At 45.0% G+C, this 20,920-nt stretch overlaps 3 protein-coding genes across 3 annotated transcripts; 2 read left to right on the forward strand and 1 right to left on the reverse strand.

The window, feature by feature from the left end:
• Positions 1-3,405: 3,405 nt before the first annotated feature.
• mmadhca (metabolism of cobalamin associated Da) lies at positions 3,406-7,343 on the forward strand. Its single transcript, XM_080492802.1, has 8 exons — positions 3,406-3,483; positions 3,933-3,993; positions 4,337-4,478; positions 4,556-4,773; positions 5,571-5,676; positions 5,749-5,852; positions 5,940-6,026; positions 6,520-7,343. Exons 2-8 carry the CDS (start codon positions 3,982-3,984, stop codon positions 6,733-6,735), a joined length of 885 nt encoding a protein of 294 aa, XP_080348928.1. The 5' UTR covers positions 3,406-3,483; positions 3,933-3,981; the 3' UTR covers positions 6,736-7,343.
• A 185-nt stretch (positions 7,344-7,528) lies between these two features.
• Positions 7,529-13,317, reverse strand: LOC308127652 (ly6/PLAUR domain-containing protein 6-like). Its single transcript, XM_080492810.1, has 4 exons — positions 13,279-13,317; positions 10,617-10,754; positions 8,197-8,295; positions 7,529-8,115 (listed from the first exon to the last, which is right to left on the reverse strand). The coding sequence occupies exons 2-4, from the start codon at positions 10,726-10,728 to the stop codon at positions 7,817-7,819; spliced, it is 510 nt and encodes a 169-aa protein (XP_080348936.1). The 5' UTR covers positions 10,729-10,754; positions 13,279-13,317; the 3' UTR covers positions 7,529-7,816.
• A 932-nt stretch (positions 13,318-14,249) lies between these two features.
• LOC308127645 (eIF5-mimic protein 2-A) lies at positions 14,250-19,414 on the forward strand. The gene is made up of 12 exons (XM_080492799.1): positions 14,250-14,376; positions 15,502-15,575; positions 15,653-15,829; positions 15,917-16,011; positions 16,099-16,164; positions 16,277-16,412; positions 17,032-17,141; positions 17,216-17,386; positions 17,485-17,631; positions 18,419-18,557; positions 18,643-18,765; positions 18,840-19,414. Exons 2-12 carry the CDS (start codon positions 15,512-15,514, stop codon positions 18,869-18,871), a joined length of 1,260 nt encoding a protein of 419 aa, XP_080348925.1. The 5' UTR covers positions 14,250-14,376; positions 15,502-15,511; the 3' UTR covers positions 18,872-19,414.
• The last annotated feature ends 1,506 nt before the right edge of the window (positions 19,415-20,920 follow it).

Raw genomic sequence — 20,920 nt, forward strand, 5'->3', positions numbered from 1 at the left:
GTCGAAGAGCCGCAGTGACAACAGGGACACTTGATGCCCTTGACGGAGAAGTCACAAACCATTGAGCTCTCTGGAATAAAGATGAGGGCGGCAGAGATAATTGTCTTCTCCTGCTAGAATGGTAACCAATCAGGAAGAATCTGTGTATGGAAAGCAGGAGCGAGGCTCTGGGGGGGCGGCGGGGTGATGGTGGTGGTGGTGGGTGGGGGGGGGGGATTCAGCTGCCTGAGGACCCGATGATTTCAAGTGGAAACGTAAAACTTTCATTGTATTTTGGGTGTTCGTCTGCACGACGTCGGTGCTTCTTCGTGCTTCAACTTTTTTGAAAATGTTTTTTGACTCTCCATGGAAAACGGGAGTAAACAGAACTTTTTGAAAATGTTCTGTCTCTGTCTCTGTCTCCATGGAAACGGGAGTAAACAGAACTTTTTGAAAATGTTCTGTCTCTGTCTCCATGGAAACGGGAGAAAAACTGGACTTTTTCAGAACTGCTCCCAAGGTTGAACTTTTTTGAAAAAGCTACATTTCATCTCAAATTTGCTCACATTCAGAGGCGAAAAGGACAAAGTGTCTCGCCTCCCACGCTAAAAAGTTAAACCACTTTAAACTGACGACACTTTGAAAGCAACTTTTTACTGTTCAGCTTCGTTTCATTGTCGTGAGCTTTGTTCGTCTCTGGTCCAGACTCTCGAATTCTCTCTATTTCATTGCAAAGAGCAAACCAACAGCACCCACTAGTGGCCCTACACGCTAACTACATCATTTTCTGCATTCCTGCCGAAACAAAAATGCATAAAGTTCTTCCTCTTCCTCCTCCTCCTCAGAAATTTGACGTCAAAATGCTGACTGCGCACATTTCCGGACCGATAAACAGTTTTTTTTTTTTTTTTAAAAAAGAAGTCACGCAGCTTAAACTAGATCCTGAAACTCTATTAGCGAGTGTGAATCCACACAGCGAGTTGCTTTGGAAAACCCACAACAGACAGGCAGGATGCTGGCGGGAGGATGGGAGCTCACCTTTAATGGCCGCCGCTCTGCACTTTAACAGTGTGCTGACGCAGGCGCGCGGCTCCCCATGCGAGACGTGGGAATATGTTCTTTGACAGAGGATGAAATGGCGAAAGGGAAAGTGCTGATTCCAGGCGGGATCTGGCGAGGCCTGACAACACAGCAAATCACCAGGAGGCCTCGATCCGGAACACACACTGGAAACACACACTGGAAACACACACTGGGAACACACACTGGAAACACACACTGGGAACACATCTACTAATGTTAGTATTACCCTTTTCCGCTACTTTAGTGAGTACCTTTGATTATTTTGCGTCCCGTTCCTTCAGTATGTGATCATCTCATGCCACTTTTGTTGACATTTGTATTTCTTGCCACTCTTTTCTGCATTTTTTTAAAATATATATTATGCCAATTTACAGCTTCTTTTCCATCTCCAAGTCCTTTTTATGTTTATTTGTCGTAATTGTCGAACTTCTTTTGGATATTTTGAGTCTTTTCTTGGTTTATTTACCAGTACTCTTTACATGTCTCTGTGCGGTTTAAGGTTAATATATAGTTGTTAGTTATTAGTTAGTGTCATTTTTGGCTTCTCTGTAACTTTCTGTTTATATTGTCTTTTTTTCCCCTACCTTTGCAGTGAATATTGTTTTGAGGTGTATAATTGTCATATTTTATGTCTTGTGTTAATTTCCTGTATATATTATTGTCTCCTTTGGAGTAATTTGTGTCTCTCGGTTGAATTTTTCCCCCCTTTGAAGTAATATTGTACCTCTGTATTTGCTTGTTCTTATTCATCTATTGATTTTTCGCTTCTCTTCTTGTCACTTCGGAATACAGTTACCGTCTCTGACTGTGAGAGTTTCGACATTTCCTCTCGTTGGACGTCTCTGTATTCCAACACAAGCAATCCCGAGATGCCGTATTTTTTGAAACTGATGATCGATGATTTTCCTGTTACATTGATGGACTTTAAAAGCGGTGGACGGGTGAGTCGGCGAAGTGAGCTGCAGCTTTGTTGTCTCTGCAATATCATCTCATTATGATTTACATTTAATAATCTTCACCTGCATAGAACGGTGTGGAGCGCCTCAGGTAGCCTGTCTGTCTGTCTGTCCCATCCGTCCGTCCCTCCGTCCCACAGGCCCTTCATCTCGGTTGGATGCTGTTACGAATGATCCAGTGGGAGCCTCACTGACAGCCAAGTTCTGCACAGTTCCACATGCCTCATCGACACACACTGGAGTGAAGCATGCTGGTCCCAGGGTAACACCCCACCCCCCCCCCCCCCTCACCCCCCCCCCCCCCCCCTCACCCCCCCACCCTCCCTCACCCCCCCCTCCTCTGCACATCCTGGCAGCTCAGAGAAAGTGTCAATCAGCCTGTCCAAGTCAGCTAACGGGACGAGTCCACGCCAGCAAAGCCCTGCCCTTGTCCTGTCGCTACATCTGACAGTAAATTACACTCGTGATTTTTAAAAGAAAGAAAGAAAAAAAAAAGACAAAATTCCAGTTTTCAAACTTCCATCGATACGGAGAGGCAGGATTCTGCTGAGGACATGAGTCTTTTCATCCATTTCATTTGGCACAGTGCAGGACTCTTTGATCCACAACAGAACTCATATATGCTTGCATAATAGTTATGATATATCTTCATATTTCTAATCAGCCAAATTGAAATGATGGTGCCACAAAGCGTCATAGAGCTCATCCAGTCAACGAAAACAAAGGCAAAAAACAAAACAAAACAGGAAACTCCCAAAACGTTTTAGAAATTCACATTATACTGTTGCAGAAACATCACGTTTTAAAGACCCAGTGGCTGTTTTAACTGATCATCTGTTGCCACCTTGTGGTTATATTTGGAATTACAATCCAGGAACTTTTAAGTCTAGTCCTTTATAAAAAGATAAAATCTCCAAATTGGTGTGAGAAAAGGCTTATTCGGGTCCGAGCAGAGCTAGGCGAGACTCTAGTGGTATTCAAGAGGTTATTATCATTATTTATGCTTTCATCTACTGTGCAAACTGCTGCCTAAACTTGCTCAAATCTTTGTGAAAATGTACACACGTGTCAGAAGTAGTGAACCATTTTAAATGTTATGGTCATTCCCCACGTGTGTGGCAAAATGGCTCCATAGCGCCTCTTACATCCTTTTCACATTTGCAACATCTAAAACGGGCAATATGTTTCTCCTATGTGAAGACATATTATAGACGCATTTATTAATCACTACTCATTTTTCTCTTCTTAAAAGAATATCCCTATGACTTCACTTGTATATGAATGAAAACTTACTTTCTCAGGTGATTAATTACGTTTTCAATCAAAACTTACTGGTAAATTATCTGAAAACCTGCAATACTCTAACGGTCCAGGAGAGGCGCTCTTCAAACATGTGATGGAAAAAACCGCGAAGCAGTCTAGTTTGTCCCTCGTCGCCTCCCGCCGCTTGTTTGTGTTTCTTTAGGTAAGAACAACGTGTTCTTTTCCTCCTCTTGTCCCTTTATTAAGCCTAGTCCTGCGTGTTTTGGGGGGATAATACGAGAGGCTTTTCAGCTCTTCTTTTCCGCGGTTTTGTTTCAGTTGATGTCAAAGGGCGGAAGGTGTTTTTAAAAGAGTGAGAAGGGGAACGTGAGAGATCAGCTGACCCAGCTAACGTTAGCGGCTAACGTTAGCTTTTGTGTATATAAAACCTGTTTAATGAGATTAAATTCAAAGCAAGTTCCCTCAAATATTCCTGGCGGTGAAACGAACCACACACATGAGTTTCGACCCGGTTCGGTTCAAGTTGTAAACCACGCTGCTGTTGCATCATGTTTAACCTCTGTGTTGCTAAGCTCACGATGCTAACTGTTTGCATGTTATGCTGCTTCAACTTATGACTTCTTTTTGTAATATTTCTTTGTTTATCATCAGAATACAACTAATCAAGGAGGAAGAGGAGCTGTTGAAGAGGAAGGAGACCATGTCCAGCACTGTAAGCGACATAACTGCATCTGAAGTTCAGCTAAAACCCATAAAAATGAACTTTAATTGAACTTTGCTGTCTGTTCCTCTTCTGTATAGTGTGATTTCTGCTTCTGGTTTCGCTTAATATCATGCAATCGATCAATATGTCTCCTAGAAGTTGATATTTTACTTGCTTTTTTCAGACATGTTGAATTTCTATGTGTGTGTGTTTATTTCTAAATAACTGTGTATACTTGATCGCTGGATAATTTAGTGGGTTTATATATAAACCATTGTTGATAAAAGATTAGATTTCCAACTAAAACATACAGAAAGATTTCATGGAAGTCATAACTGTCTCTCTCTCTTAGGTGCTGTGCAGTCGAGGCCGGTTGGTCCTCAGTCCGACCGCTGGACGTCAAGCTCTATCTTGTCTCCGGGTCGGGAGAACCAGAACTTTCTCTGCGGCGAGTTCAGACGAGCCGTATGTATCGGTGTCACACGCAGACTCAGGTGAGAGCTCGTTCGCCCGTGGCAAGGCTCTCGGTGTGTGTCGACAGTGCGATGAGCGTCATCGTGTCCCCCCCCAGGTCCTCGCACCGTGTGGCCGGACGAGAGCATGGGACCGTTCGGACCGCAGGACCGCCGCTTCCAGCTGCCGGGTAACGTCGGGTTCGACTGCCACCTGGAAGGCGTGGAGGAGCGGAAGAAGGCGCCGGTCCACAGGACGGTGCCCGACGTGCTGACGGCGCCGAGCGGCGCCGAGAGACACCAGTTCATTCTGACGCAGTTCGTCAACGAGTTTCAGGTGGGACGAGTCAAATGGGGCAACTTGAAATAAGTTCTTACTCGCTGGATCATCGCAACCTGCCACCGAGCACAAGAGCCTGTTTCTTATCACGAGTTTTGTTTTTTAGTTACTCAGGAGGGATTCCTCTGCCTCTTTCTTAGTTTTTGACATTTTGGACTGATATATATATATATATATATATATATATATAGTATATTGTAGTTTTTTGACACTTTAAAGTGATATTAAGTCTCTTAATTGTCGTTTTTTGTGGCATTTTGGACTGATATTGAGTCTCTTATTGTTTTGTTTTGACATTTCGGAGTGATGTTAAGTCTCTTTATTGTAGTTTTTCGTCTTCTTAGAGTGATATTAAGTTTCTTGTCATTTTTTGATATTTTGGAGTGATTTTAGATTTCTTGTCAGTTCGTATTGTTTTTAAAGTGATATTCTCTATTGTTGTTTTTTGTGTTTTTGAACTTATATAAAGTCTATTATTGTCATTTCTTTTACATTTTAGAGTGATATTAAGTCTCTTTATTGTCATTTTTTGCCTTTTTGGAGTAATAAGTCTCGTGTTTTTTGTTAGTTTTTTTGTTTATTTTGTTTCATTTTTTATTTTGGAGTGAACTAAAATGGTGCTTGACCACCCCCGATCTAGTAGGAATGGGAAAGATCAGGTACTTTTGTCGTTTGGAGAAGATCAATCTGATTTCGAGTTTTACCATTCGTGTGTTTTGGTTCGTTTTGCTGCATGAGAGAGTAAAATCCCACATTTCTCTGAAGTTTATATTCTCCTCTCTTTGTGTCATCAGGGTAAACTTGGTCCCATGTCCACCCGGGTCCACAAAGCGGAGCAGTACTTCAGCCAGACGGAAGCGGATTGCTCCGTCTCTTCTTGTCCCGAGCTGCTAAAGAAAGGTATTTCCCAGCCTCTCGCGTCTCGAATGAGTCCGTAAGGGCTGGTTGTAATAAAGTGTGCGTTGGCGTCAGATCTGGAGGAGCTGTTCCCGTCCGCGCCGACCTCCTCCATCACAGTGGTGACGGTCACTCAGAGTCAGCAGGAGGACGAGGGGACGAACCAGCTGCTCCAGAAAGTCGGTCCCTGCTTCTAGTTCCCCTTTTTAAACGTCGATCTCCACACAGCGACTGACCACCGTTTCCCCCCCCCCCCCCACGTGCAGTTTGTCAGCGGCGCGAAGGAGATGTGTTTCGCTCTGTGGACGGCCGGTTACTGGGCGGACTTCATCGACCCGGCGACGGGAGCAGCTGTGAGTTTTTTTCGTAATTGAGTAAATTCAACTTTAAAGACTTGAGTAAACAGACAACTCGCGCAGGAAGAAGAAATGTAATGAAAAGTGTAAACACATTACAAATAAAACCTGAGCTGTTATTCCTGATGTGTCCACTAGGGGCAGGGACAGTACACGCTGCAAATTATTTGGCGCTTACCAAGATTTCAAATCTTATATTTGGCTTGCTTAAAAAAGGTTGTTTCCTTAATTTTACAGTATTATTATCCAGCAAAATGCGCTTGCTGCATGGACAGATGCTTTCACTAGTTTTCTTCTTAAATTTAGTGTTTATATCTTATATAGCTGCCAAACACGTTTTAGTTCAGCCTCATGTTGGACCGGTAATAAATTCCCATAGTAACCTTTAAAAATAAACCTCAATGGTTTAAAACAGCAACGTCGACGTAAAGCCAATTTTAATGGTACAAAACACAGCTTGAGGATTCACGACCTTCGTTTCTCGCCGCAGTTTTTCGCGTCTCCGAGCCAGATCTCGCTGAGGACCGGCGAGCCCCTGCAGGACCTGGGCTTCCACATCGAGGCGTCGGGCTCCTGCACGGTGATCCGCCACATCCCGAAGGGGACGCCTCAGTTCGTGGGGACCGTCTTCACCAACGCGCCGCCCCACAGCGCCGCCGTGGCCCGGCTACAAGGACTCTCAAACGCACGCGGCGAGGAGGAATAGAGCGGCCGATTGGGAAACCCTTCTATTTATGGTTTTGAAAGTAGGTTGTGGCGCACCGAGGAGTGCAGATCGTCGTGCAGACCTACCTCAAATATCCTGTACTACATCCGGGGAGACGTGTTTATTTATGAAACGGACCTTTTCACATGTGCTCTGGCTGGCTTGTGCTCCCCCCTCCCCCCGGGGTCGTCCGGGGGTCCAGCACATCTCTAACCAATATGTACAGTAGTGTGTGTGCGTGTGTGTGTGTGTGTGAGAGAGAGAGAGAGAGAGAGAAAGTGTGTTTTTATTCTCTAGTCTCTCACAAAGTGGAGAACAAAAGATCATGTTCTTGTGGAGCAGAAATAAAAGTGGCGTGTTTTTTTTTGTCAGCCTGCAGTGACACTGGATTTCCTGAAGGTGGCGGCAGTTCACATAAATCCATCATAAGGCTTACCGGCCAAAACCGGCTCCAATCTGGCCAAACCAAGCAAATTGCAACTAAAATTCAAAGAAAACATCGATTTATTTTTGGGTCTTTTTGTAAAAACGCCCATAATGCAACAGCTATGCTGAAGGTTTTTGATATTTCACTGTATTTTGCGTCATTAAACTTGGCTTCACGTTGAGACTTTAGTTGTTTTTGGTCAAGATCGTTTGTTTTTTAGGAAAATGTAGACGTTTTAATCAAGTATACTCTCTAAGAAAAAGTTGAAGGTTATTATGCCACTATTTGACCAATCCAACCCACTTGAGATGATGTTGAGCTATATGTGGCTCCTGAGCTAAAATGTGACTTAAATACAACTATCTTAAGTGGACAAACACTTTTAATTAACAGACATCACATTTTGGAGAAAATGGGAAGAAATAAGACAATTAAAATGACCAGAATGGAGCAAAATTGACCTTTTTAAATAATACAAAACAGAGACAAACCCAACAAAGAGACATTATTGATGAGAAAGACACAAAATATGTATATTTAAGAGAGACATGGAAATATAGACTAAGAAATGAACAACCACAAAAATTCCATTATTCAACAAACACTTGGGGAAAAAATAGAAAGTATTTCATCATTTTAAATTAAGAGTTTCCTTCAAACGGCGGTGAAGATGGCCGATATGAAGACGAGGGAGGGGAGCGTGGCAGCCCGGAGCCCGGAGGCCGACCCCGCCCGAGGAGCCGCGGGGGAGAAAACGGCAGCGCTCTCGTTCCTGGGCACCGGCAGGTTGCAGATGTTCCCCTCGCAGCAGGACGAGCACGCCTTATAGCCGCCGCCCGCGATCACGGCGCAGCCGGTGTGGCGGCAGTCGTGCGGCGTGGCGCACCGCTTGGTCACCGACACGCTGGCCCCGCCGTCGTCCATCGTGTGGAGCGCCGAGCAGTACCTCGCGCCTGCAAGACAGGTGAACCGGTGAGGGCGGAGGCGCGGAGGGGTGGAGGGGAAAGTGGGAGAGGGATGGGGGGGGAGCGTACTCTGCGGGCAGTACAGGTCGGGGGCCCAGCGGTTGCAGTCGTAGTTGTCGGGGGCGTCCTGGCAGGTGAAACACTTGAAGGCTCCGGGGTGAGGCGTGGCTACGGTGGAGAAAAGCGAAACTCTTTCAGATCCTCAAAAAGAGATCGGGGGGGGGGGGTCAAACAGTTCAGAGGCCTCGTGTATCCGAGTATCATTAGGTTTCTTTATAAATGATGAAATTATCCGGGTTTTTGTACTTTCTCAAGCCTGTATATGGAATTATATCGTTTTCTTATGGTCGTTAATGTGTAGTTAGTATATTTTATGTTCTTTTATGAGTTTTTTTTTTAATGTTATTTTAAAGACTAGGCTCATTTTGTGTCCTTCCCATCAATCATTCTTGTGCTTGCCTTCAGAATTCGCCAAACTGTTTCCGAATAAATCCACAAAATACTGCGGGGAAAATGTCCCACGTCGAGCGGATGGGAGAGGCACCTCAAGGAGGAGAGTCAAAGGAGATCAAGCCTCCATTGGGAGCGCAGACACAATAAGCTGGGCATTTTTATAGTATTTATTTTGTCGTAAATGTGCCATTTATTAACGAACGTATCCTATAAAAATGGCGTCAAAACAGTTCTAGTCATATTCTTCTATTTATGTCACAATTTGGTTCAGGGGCCACATATCATCTGGAGTGGCTCGGACAAGGCAAATAGTGCCATAATAACATTAAAGTAAAAATATCTATATTTTCATGAAGTAGGATTAGGGTTTATCGCCAAAAAATAATTTAATCTCAAAATAAAGCCAAATTTATTGAGGCAAATCCAGTAAAAATGTCCCAAAAGATGTTGTAGCTGTTGCATTGTGGGTGTTGTTTACGAGTTTGCGATCTTTCATGGCAGCATCCTTGATATCTCAGCTCAGGTCTCAAGAAATGTGTTAAAGGGGACATATCATGCTAAATCCACTTTTTTAGCCCTTAAATGCATTTTGTTGTATATTTAGAGTGTTTAGAAGTACAGAAAAGTTCAAAGTAGTCTCTTCAGGTGCTCCGTTGATATCTTTATATTCTGTTTTGGTCATATTTTGCGATCGGTTTCGATTTTTCTATTCTCTATTACGTTTTTTGAACAATGACGTCACAGTATTCTCAGCGGAACTGCCAAATTAGGACATCGACATTTCGAGCAATCCGCCATTTTTGTTTCTCGCTGCGATTTTGTAGTCCAACCGAAGTTACGAGAGGATAAGTCGAAATGTTCGGTTGTTGGATGTAGTAACCCACAAGCTTCGTTACACCGTCTCCCAGCATCAGAACCTTTTCGAAGTGCCTGGTTGAGTTTTATTTTTCACAGAAATGTACCCACATCTGTGGGTAAGGTCATTTTTGTGTGCGCGAATCACTTTAAGGACGACTGCTTCAACAACCTCCGCCAGTATAAAGAAGGATTTGCCGAAAGACTTGGTCTGATTGAGCGGTCAGTTCCTTCTATCTATGGAGACGACGAACAGAGCACTTCGGTAAGCTGTATATAACGCTAAAAAGTGTGATGATAAGACGTCCCTGTCATTGTTTTGTTAGCATTAGCAGTTGCACCGTCTTCATATGTTAGCGCTGTGTGCTCGTTTTAGATTATAATGTAACTTCTGTGTTAAATAGTCGTTGTAATACAGGCAGTATTGTAGTAGTGGGCATGGATGGAGAAGTTAGTGTAAATATAGTAACACACCATTGCGTTACATCCATATGAAGACGTTGTTCTTCAGGTGCATCATCGTCATTTTCATCTCGCTCCGCCGGGTCCGACTCTGGCTCCAACATGTATGGCTGGATGGACAAATCTTCCGTTGTTGACATTTTGTAAATAATGTGTGAATATAAAGTTTCTGCGCCGCTAGATAATTGTATCTGTTCTATCAAACTACAAAGATGGCCGAACAGGGTGACGTTGAACCGAGTGTCACCTCTGCAACCTGGAGAGGAGGCAGGGTATGAAGTGTGTCATTTGCATTTGAAGAGACCGCCCCAAAACGAGTTGCTCTCAGAAGCGCATCAGAAAAGGGGTTGAAAAGGGGCCTGTGGAGCTATAATAATGAGGAATTCAGACCCAAGCATTGCAGTTTCGCGTTGTATAGACCACAACTGTATGATTTATATGTAAAAAGGAAGGATTTAAAAGCATGATATGTCTCCTTTAAGAATAAAACGATAATTCAAATTGTGACAGTTTTCTTGGGGGGCCTGGCCGGATCGAGCCGACGGGCCTCATGTTTGACGCCCCGATTGTAAACTGTCCCGAGTTGTTGTACGAGTGGTCCTGCTCCTGCTGTTTGAAACGAATCGGTTGGAACACGTCACAAGTCTAAACAACAACAACAACAACAACAACAACAACGTCCTCCACCTCACGCCTTCACAAACGTCACGGATTTGTACTTGAAGGGTGCAGCAGGACGATGTCCTTCACGGTGAAGTCCCGCGGTTGGACCGTCCCCGGCCGCTCAGCGGTCAGCAGCAGGATCCAGGCCAGCGTCGGCCAGGCCTCCATCTCCGAACCCCGGGCGTCTTCATCCACTGGGTGGTGATGCCAGGAGAGGAAGGGGGGGGGGGGGAGGATAAAGAAGCTTCATGTGTCTGCTGCTTCATGCTGTGTGTTTGCCTTCATTAATTAAAATGTCAGAGGATCCCTACCGGCAAGGCAAAGGAACTAAAAAAACCACTCCTCACACTCTCAGCTGCTCTTCACCAGATCCTCCTCCTGCATTCCCCCGGACGTCACTCAGTGAATTACACACCAGATGACCTGGTTCTGCCTCGGGTTTGTGCGGGATCGTCTCCCGAGTTCAGCTGCTGCTGACACTCCTTCATGTTACCGCCGCCCCCCGGGTGGGGTTGGCGGAGGGGGGGGGGGGGGGGTTAGTGCGCCTCTAAATGCTTGTTTTCTTTGCGTTATGCACGCCCCAGTAAAGCAGAGATCCAGTGTGCTCACGGTGAATATGAAAGATAATCAGGACGGGTCAGTTTCCTTTTGTCGTGGCAGTGCAGCCGTCCTTTTCATCCCTATGAGAATTCTATGGTCATCGGCGAGTTGATTCACTAAAACAACATTTCCGGGGGCTTAAAAAGTGGATTGGAAGACATTTGGACGGACTGATGGGGAAAATAGGTATCTGAAGGTTGTGGCGTGTTTATCCGTCATGTCATTTTTATTTTTAAAAGAAAGGAAGAACAAGAGAAGAAGGAAAAAAAAAACTAGAAAAAGGAAGAAAAAAAAAAGAGGAAATATTCTAAAATCATTGATCTATTTACAAAAGGAACAAAAGAGGAGAAAAAATGGGAAAAGAAAGAATAAAATTTTAGAGAAAAGAAAAGAAAAAAGCGGAAATATTCAATAATTATCGGTCTACCTAAAAAAGGGAATAAAGGAAAGAAAGGGGGAAATATTAAATAATCAACGTAGTTGCCCGGTGAGTAATTAAACACCACAGACACCAGTATTATCTTTGAAAAGTACCTCCGAGGATTAAAAAAAAAAAAAAAAAAGTCCCTGACCATTGGACACTTTTATTAATCAAATTCCAGCTCGAACTCGATCCCGATGCCCCCTCAGACCCCCTCAAACCCCCCCCGAGTGTGTCAACCCCTGCATCAGATTAATTGAAGCATCCACTCCAGATTTGCATGTCCTTTCAGCACTGTGAGAAACTGGCACAAAGAAAAGATGGGGGGAAAGACCGCGACCTGCGATAGAAGTCGAGTTGTGGACGTCTGAGGACTCTCTGGTCCTACTGTATGGCGCCGAGTGAAACGCTTCATTCTGCGCCCAGATTTTGGAGGCGCTGCCCGGGATTAGCCACAATGGCTCCTGAAAGCCACGTAAAGGCTGAAAGAATCTGGAGGAGGGTGTTTTTTTTTTTTTTTTTTAAATCTGCCCCGACAATGCCGGTTTAATGATTGTGTTGAAAGTTCACTATCTCGCTCGGTGATCTGGACTCACATTTTTCCTGAAAGTGGGTGAAAAATGTACGAGAGAATGCAGTTTTGAGGTCAAAGCCTGAGTTCATCCCCGGCTGGTTTACTGAGTCTGTAGGAGTTTTACAAGCTTACAGCTGAAGTACCTCATAAAATACTGCACTTACTTTTAGCCATATATGGTCACTTCTCTTCCTGTTTATCGACCACATTTACCATGAGACAGGTTTAAATGTGCAACACCATTCACACACAATGTGATTTACAAATACAAAGACACGAGTGAATTAATTAAAACAGACATTAAATGATTTGTTTGTATTTGGATGTTAAAATTCCTATCTGAGTCAGTAATTTTCCCTTTTCAGGCCTGAAGCAAATAATTCTGTCTCGTCTGCAGTGAATGAAAATACATTTTCTGCCACGTCCACTTAATGAAATTAGCATAGCATTCTGTATTTTGCACCGAAATAGTAAAGAAAGCGACAGTATTTCATAATCTGAGCAAAAAAGCATGTAAATGCTCATTTGGGGGAATGCAAGTGAAAAAAACATCACTCATGGGACACCTCAAGGTTCTGTCCCCGGGCCACTTCCAGTTAGCATTCACATAGAAATAGTAATCAATGTCGCAGTATTTCATAGTCTGGGCAAAAAGCATGTAAATGTTCAATAAAAGTGGCCCGAGGACCGAGCCTTGAGGAACCCCACATGGGATATTTCTTCTCCTATATTCACAAGTAGATTAGTTTTTCTGGATTTGATTTGAACCAAATCACCGCAGTCCAGCTGCTGTTTACTGAGATGCAGTAGGAGTGGAAAATAATCCAAAACAGTGCCGACATACCAAAGTGCACACGTTTGACTGACACTGAATGCGTAGACCAAAGACAGACTATTCTCACAAAACTATGAAATCCATACAGTGATGATGTATGTAAACTAGAAATGTAAACCGCAAACACATTCCAGGGAAGTGTTTAATTCAACCTAATACTTGTAATATAGTAAGTTATATATTAAAGCTTTTTTTCTCAGATTTAATCCTGTTTAATTATTTGAACTACATTAATAATTCTAACATGAGATCTGACATAAAAGATGAATGGGTTGAATTCAAACTCACCGGCTCTGATTCCCCTGCGAGTCTGCTGAGATGTGACCAGAAAGGGATGAAAGTAGGAGAGTGAAACATTGCTGCTGCTGGAGGAGGAGGAGGAGGGGGAGGAGGAGGAGGAGGAGGAGAAAGAGGAAGAGGGAGGTGGTTCTACTTCAGCATCTCACACATGTCATTTAAGATGCCCTTTCAAACTCATCTATACAGGCTTAATAATTTATAGCAATGCATGAATACTTATGTTTATTATCGTTAACTGTAATGATAATGTAATAAATTACATTCATTCTGTGGTGCGAGAGCTCCCTCTAGTGGTACATACAGGAAAGTATACCTCAAAGGTTGTTTTTTGTTGTTTTTTTAAGAACAAATGTTAATTTTCAATATTAACAAAGCATAAACAACATTAATGCATCGATGCATGTGATCTATTAGAAATGTCTGTCAACATATTTATCGTCCATACTTTGGACGACATAGGTAATAGTTCTTGAAACTTTTTCGTCAATGTTAGACCAAACTTGGCAGAAGAGATCATTGATCTCTCACCCTCTCAGGACTGGACTGATAACCTTAAAAAAACAAACAAAAAAGGATCAAATCTTTACTCTGGCTGGTAGATCTTTTGAAGAATATCGACCTATATCATGACATATCCTCCTTTGTATGCAGAGACTGGACAATCAATAGTCAATGTTTTCATAATAAAATCTAAAAACATAGGTAATTAAACATGAAGTGGCAAGAAAACAGTACAAAAGGAAAGACAAATGAGCAATTTCTTTTCTGTTTTGTTTTCATTTGTATCATTGTTTTCCCCTGAAAAAACAAAACAAACCAGAAACACACACAATGCAAAATACAATATGTATCTGACAAAATGTGATATATTACTCGTGCGTAAAGCGGTGACCGGACCCTGCGTCGCTCTTAATGCAGACTGCGCCTGCGCGGTGACCGTACCCTGCGCCTGCGCGTTGACGGGAGCCTGCGTATCGGTGGGCGGAGCCTGCGTCGGGAAGGTCTTTTTGTTTGGGCCACCCTCGCATTCGACGCTCGCTTCAATTCTTGCTGGTTCACTACCGTTTTTTATCTGCATTATTTTCGGTGAGTATCACGCTTTCGCGCCCCGTGTCTTCTCGCGCGCCGTCTTCCCGTCACGCACGGTCCAAAAGCCGAAAAATGCCGCTTTTAACGCGGAGTTGAAGCTTTTACTGGCGCCGCTTGAGGGCGAATTCTGGTTTTCTCCAGTTTGGCCGGCTAAGTTAGCATTAGCTTCATGGACGCTGCCCGACTTCACACGGCTCGCCTCGGCGTGAACGCCGAGTTCTGAGGTGACATTTCCACGTAATGCCAGATTACCTCCGGGTGTTGTCTCTGAAATGGTTAATGGCTGGATTTAGCCCTTAATCCAGACCGGGGCGCCTGCAGGCGGGCCCGGCGCATGGTGAGGCCCGGAGTTAGCCGGAGCTAATCCACTGTTAGCCGGCTGGAGCCCATAGGCTGACCTGCTTCCAACAACCAGCCTGAGAAGTAAAGATATCCTCCAGTGTGCGGGAAATAACTCGTTTAATGTGATCGATGATTAAATCAAACCGGAGTCTTGGCGATTTTCAACACGATTGAAACAAATCGTGTTGCCTTTTGTTTGTGTTTGTGCTGTTGAGCTACTCCCCGGTATTCGGTCACTGATTCCAAATCCCATTTCACTACAACACACCTTGGATTTCACTACAGCACACTACTGGTGTGCACTTGAAGAAGCCACAGCCCACTGATTGAGCCATGCACATTTTGTTAATATGGATCAACATGTTAGAAATGGTCAGGTCTTGCCACACCTCATTGTGAAACTACTTTGTGGACGCGACAGCCACCCTAGTCTATAAACTGATAAAAGTACACGCCTGTAGTAGGAAGCGGCTTATTTCTGATGTCCCGCCTGGTGTTTGTGTGCAACTTGGTGACGAATTAACAGTTTCACATTAAAACCACAGCTCAGTTGGAGCCGATCAGGTCTGTAAAGTACTGCAGGTTCCTATTCCAATGTCAGGATTTAAGCAGAAGCAGGTGTCGGCGCCGCCACGCAGTTCCGAGAGAGCGATTTCTCGGTGTGAACGGTGACGCAGAGCTCTCCGGTTACAACAAATGGCTCTGTAATTACACGATCCACTTTGTGTTTATGTAAGGTCCGTGCAGCTTGAGTAAACAGGTTCTCTTCTCTATTTTCAGGGTGTCTTTTATGAATAATCAAAAGCAGCAGAAGCCAACGCTTACGGGCCAGCGTTTCAAAACGAGGAAAAGAGGTGAGTTGACCACATCTTGTGTTGTGGCGGGTGTCGCTTCCTTCTGAGTCCCAGCAAGTGTGTCTTCCTCCCCGCAGATGAAAAGGAGAAATTTGACCCTACTCAGTTTCAAGAAAGTATCGTACAAGGCTTGAATCAAACTGGCTCTGACTTGGAAGCGGTCGCCAAGTTTCTTGATGCCTCTGGCGCCAAGCTCGACTACCGCCGCTATGCAGAGACACTCTTTGACATCCTGGTGGCCGGCGGCATGCTGGGTGAGTTGGTGGAATCTCAACGCAACCGCTACTTGAGTTTGTAAGTCCCTATTTATTTTTGTAATGATTTTGTGGTCCGTCCTGCAGCCCCAGGCGGGACTCTGTCTGACGACATGACCCGCACCGAGTTCTGCCTCTTCACGGCACAAGAAGACCTAGAGACGATGCAAGCATATGCTCAGGTGAACGCTCAACGTCCCGCTGGTGCTTTTAAGTCCTCTGGCATGTTCAGACGTCTTCAATCTGTTTTTGTTTACCCCCCTCAACAGGTTTTTAACAAGCTGATCAGGCGCTACAAGTACCTGGAGAAAGGGTTCGAAGAGGAGATCAAGAAGGTGAGTGATTTGTCAACTGAAATCCCATCTTGCCCGACCGGTTGGTTGTGTGTTGTTTGACGGTGCAGATTCCCACAGTTGCGCCTGCGTTTGTCTTTCCCCTCCTCCGTAGCTGCTGCTGTTTCTCAAGGGTTTCACCGAGTCGGAGCGCAACAAGCTCGCCATGCTGACCGGCATCCTGCTGGCCAACGGCAACATATCGGCCTCCATCCTGAACAGCCTGTACAACGAGAACCTCGTCAAGGAGGGTGAGCAAATGTCTGTGAAGACTATACGTCAGGTGTTGGTGCTTTTTTTCATGGTGCAGAATGAACTGCAAACACTAATGGCTCCTTTTTTTTTTTCTTTTTTTTTTTAAGAGTCATTCAGGAATAGACTTAAGTTTTTACATTTCAGATGACTTTTGGCCACTTCCTCCCCACGTTAACATACAAAGTTCCAGTTTTTTTTCCCTCCATACTCAAGATTAGGGTGTCAAACATAAAGGTCAAAACTGGCCCACAAAGAGGCACCGATCAAATATAAACATCTATAATGCAGCAGCTGTAGATGTTTTTTTGGAAATTTCACTGTATTTTGCACCGGAAAATGTAAATAACATTGGCTTTAGATTGCAGTAATTTTCTGTAGTAATTGTAAGAAAATATATTTTCTGTGCCGCAAGAAGGAAAAAGTTTAAATGATGAGATGAGCTGGAATGTACTTGACCATCCTGGTTTAGACTAATCTCAAAGTTTCTGAGAAAATCAAGTGAACAACTTGAGGCAGGTCCTTCATGGGAACAATGAAGAAGTTGACCATACACAAATAAACTAACGCCGCCATGCGTTTCTCTCGTGGTTGTTGATTGTTGTTCCGTGTGTGCAGGAGTGTCCGCAGCCTTCGCTGTCAAGCTGTTCAAGTCCTGGATCAATGAGAAGGACATCAACTCGGTCGCCGGCAGTCTCCGTAAAGTGGGCATGGACAACCGCCTGATGGTGAGTGTGCCGGGTTTCTCTCGGCGAGGCGGTCAGCGGGGCTGGTCTTGACTCGTCCATTGTCGACTTCACAGGAGCTCTTTCCTGCCAACAAGCGGAGCTGCGAGCATTTTTCTAAGTACTTCACCGACGCTGGGCTGAAGGAGCTGTCCGACTTCGCCCGCAACCAGCAATCCATCGGCGCCCGCAAGGAGCTGCAGAAGGAGCTCCAGGAGCAGATGTCCCACGGTGACCCCCAGAAGGAGGTGGGCCGTTCACACCTTCTCACCCCCCCCCCCCCCCCCCCCCCCCCCCCCCCCCGTCTCGTAGACCATCGGAGGTTTAACTCTCCTCCTCGCTGCAGATCATTGCCTTCGTCCGGGAGGAGATGAAGAAGTCCAACATCTCTGAGCAGACCATGATCGGCATCATCTGGACCAGCGTCATGAGCTCCGTGGAGTGGAACAAGAAGGAGGAGCTGGTGACCGAACAAGCCATCAAACTCTTGAAGGTGAGCCGGGTCCGGCGTTGCCGTGGAAACGGAACCTTTTGCTTTGTGGCTTCACTCTGGCTCCGTGGCCGTTTTTCCTCTACAGAGAAGTTGTGAAAACTGTTCGTTGCCGCGGAAACGGAAGGAGAGGGGCACTTTTTTATTTATTCACTTAATTACTTGCTTGTCCTCTTTGCTCCGGATGGACCTTAATGTCAATTTTATTTAATTTAACCAGAAGAAAACCAGTTGAGGTTTTTTTTTTTTTTTTCCTCCAAGATAAATTCAGACTTTAAGTATCGACTGAATTTCATCATGTGGGATTAATAAAGATGGGCGAGGATATTTGCACACATAGAGAATAGACTGTTTATTTACACACATGGACATACAGGAGTATTCAGTAGTAATATTCGCAGTGCAACAGTGGTAATTAAACCATTTATCACTCGGTGACCGGATTCAACACATTTAAAAGTGCAGTAGTGAACATGATAAAATGCAGAATACTGTAAACAAGTTTATAAAGATGAAATGCAACAGATAATAATAATAAAGTGCATTAGTTCAATGTAAAAACTTTCAGCAAACGCTTTGAATGTGGGAAAGTGAAGTTGGTTTTCTTAAAATGTCACTTTTCAAACAATAGATTGATTAAAAAGTAGTCGCTGTTGGTTATTTAAAGTTTGTTTAGTTTTCCAAACTGTGGCGCCGTTTGCGTTTTGACGTGGTGGAAACGGGGCCTGAATGTGGGGGCGGTTCCATTCCGATGGGTAACCCTCCGTGTGTCGTTCCCCCCCCCCCGCAGCAATACAGCCCACTGCTGAAGGCCTTCACCTCACAGGGCCTGTCTGAGCTCAGCCTGCTGCTGAAGATCCAGGAGTACTGCTACGACAACATCCACTTCATGAAGGCCTTCCAGAAGATCGTGGTGCTGCTCTACAAAGGTGCGTGTTCGAAACCCGCCGCCGCCTCTCCTGTGTTTGACTGAATCGTTGTGACGCTCCTCTTCCTCCCCGCTCGCCGCCGCAGCCGACGTCCTGAGCGAGGAGGCCATACTCAAGTGGTACACCGAAGCCCACGTCGCCAAGGGGAAGAGCGTCTTCCTCGAGCAGATGAAGAAGTTCGTGGAGTGGCTGAAGAACGCCGAGGAAGGTACGGAACCGACACCCGTGTTCAATTCCCAGCAGGTGGCGGGATCGCTCAGTAATCTGATTTAATCTCCGCAGAGTCCGAATCGGAGGAAGAGGAGGCGGATTAAGACCTCCATCCATCGCAACAGGCTCTTTTTTTTTTTTCTCTTTCTTTTAGTTTTTCCAAGTAAGCAGCAGGAGCAGTAGAGCGTTCGCCCTCCTCTTTCTTCTACCTCCTGTTACTCATTTCTCCCCGGAAACGCCTTCCACCACTCCAGCGCAGGACAAAGGGCTCGGTCCGTCACCCCGTGGAAGCAGGAAAAATCAATTCTCCCTCTCTACTTTTTTTTTTTTTTTGGTATTCTTGTTGTAATGCCTTCTGTAATCTGGATTAAAAAAAACAAACAAAACAAAAACATTCCATGTGATCTGGACGACCTGAACCAGGATTTCTTATATATATTTTTTTCTTTCTATTTGGCTGCCGTCGTCTTCTCTGGAGTTTTTTTTTGGGGTAAAGCTGTACTGCCCCTCTCGGCCGCTCTGGTCAGTCAGAAGACACGCCCCCCCCCTCGTAAGATGCCTCGCCAGCTGAATTACTGGTTTCTACTTTCTTTAATCTGATATAAACCGATTGACTTTATTTATGGAATAAAGATTATGAAATGATTCAGATTGTCTTTGATTAATTTTTTAAAAAACAACAAACCAACCCACAGTAATCTGTTGTAATTTTTTATTGTACAAAAATACATTCTCTGTAATTCGATGTGCAAAGCTGTAAGTATTCAAGTACTCGTTACTCTTTAGATTTAGAGGTATATTTCATATTTCAGGTCTGAGGTAGTGTGCAGCTTCTTGTGGTGTTCAGATATCCAGGATTCTTTTTTTTTTTTTTTTTCTTTTTTTAAAGTGCATCAATGCAAAAGTAAACATTTCACCACACTGCAAAGATTTCCCCTTCAAAGCACTGCGGGGTGGGGGAGACAAGGCGTCTTTTTCTTTTTAGGAGGCAGTGGGGGGGGGGGGGGGGGGGGGGGTGGGGGGGGTAGTTTATATGCCTGGGACTGAAATAGCCCCACGTCAGGTGCAACTTCACACATCGGCTCAGGTTACAGCTCGAAAACCAAAACACAACCAGCTTCACCGGCGCATGAACGCAAAAGTGCGTCTTCCCGACATGTAAACATCAGGGGGGGGGGGGTGTCCGAAGGATTTCACAGGGCAGCTGAGAAGTGTTTCCCTCCATCTCTGATCTGTGGTGGGGGGGGGGGGGGGAAAGAAATGCTGGGTTTTACCACAGGCAGTGAATGCACCCACAACGACATTTTTCGCGTCCGATTTTTCACCAAAATGCAGATTTTTTTTTTTTTTAAGAGCATAATCTAATTTAAATGTTGCTGTTGCAGACGTCTTAACTGAATTTCGTTTGGCATTACGCCTCTGAGTTTGATGGTTTTCACGTGATATTGATCCTGAATGCGCTCAAACGTGAAGGTGACACCACTTTTTGTTTTTTGATACTCTGCCCGTTTCTATGATCCAAACTTCTCACACACTGTAAAACAATCATCTCATTCTAACAAAACATGTGCCCCTTTCAAACCTTTAGTTATGGCACCTGCCTAATATTAATTAAATATGTGCTTTTCTAACCTTCAGCCATTGCTACTGTGTCCACGAACCTGAAACTTTCTGCGCGTATTTCGAGTCCTGGAATGCGCAACGGGACAAAACAGGTGCACAAGTCACGGCGCAAACCCGGCACCTGTAGGTTCTATTTCCATCACGGGGGAGGATTGCACAGTGCACAGGTGCCTCGTCTGCCTCCGCCGTGACAGGAAGGTCACGCCGCCTTGCAGGGGGAGGGGGTGGGAAGAACTCGATCCGTCCGCCTCGTGCGTAAAAGAGCGCGGCACTCTAACGGCGGGACTTTTTGGGGGGGCCTGTTTTGCGGACTTTGTGAGGTCAAAGCCGGGTACTCACCAGGTTTCCTCTGGTTGCCGAGGCCAGAAAAGTGCAGATTGGGGCGCAGGGAGGAGGCGCTGATGGCGGCCGGGGGCCGTGCAGGATGCCCTGGTAGCGGAGGCACGGCTGTCCGTCCGGGCACTGCTCCCCCCAGCAGCAGCACGTTGGCCAGGTGCGAGATGTAGCTGGAGGCCAGGCCGCAGCGTCTC

This window comes from Lipophrys pholis, assembly GCF_963383615.2.
Source record: "Lipophrys pholis genome assembly, chromosome: 23".
Taxonomy (NCBI): Eukaryota; Metazoa; Chordata; class Actinopteri; order Blenniiformes; family Blenniidae; genus Lipophrys; species Lipophrys pholis.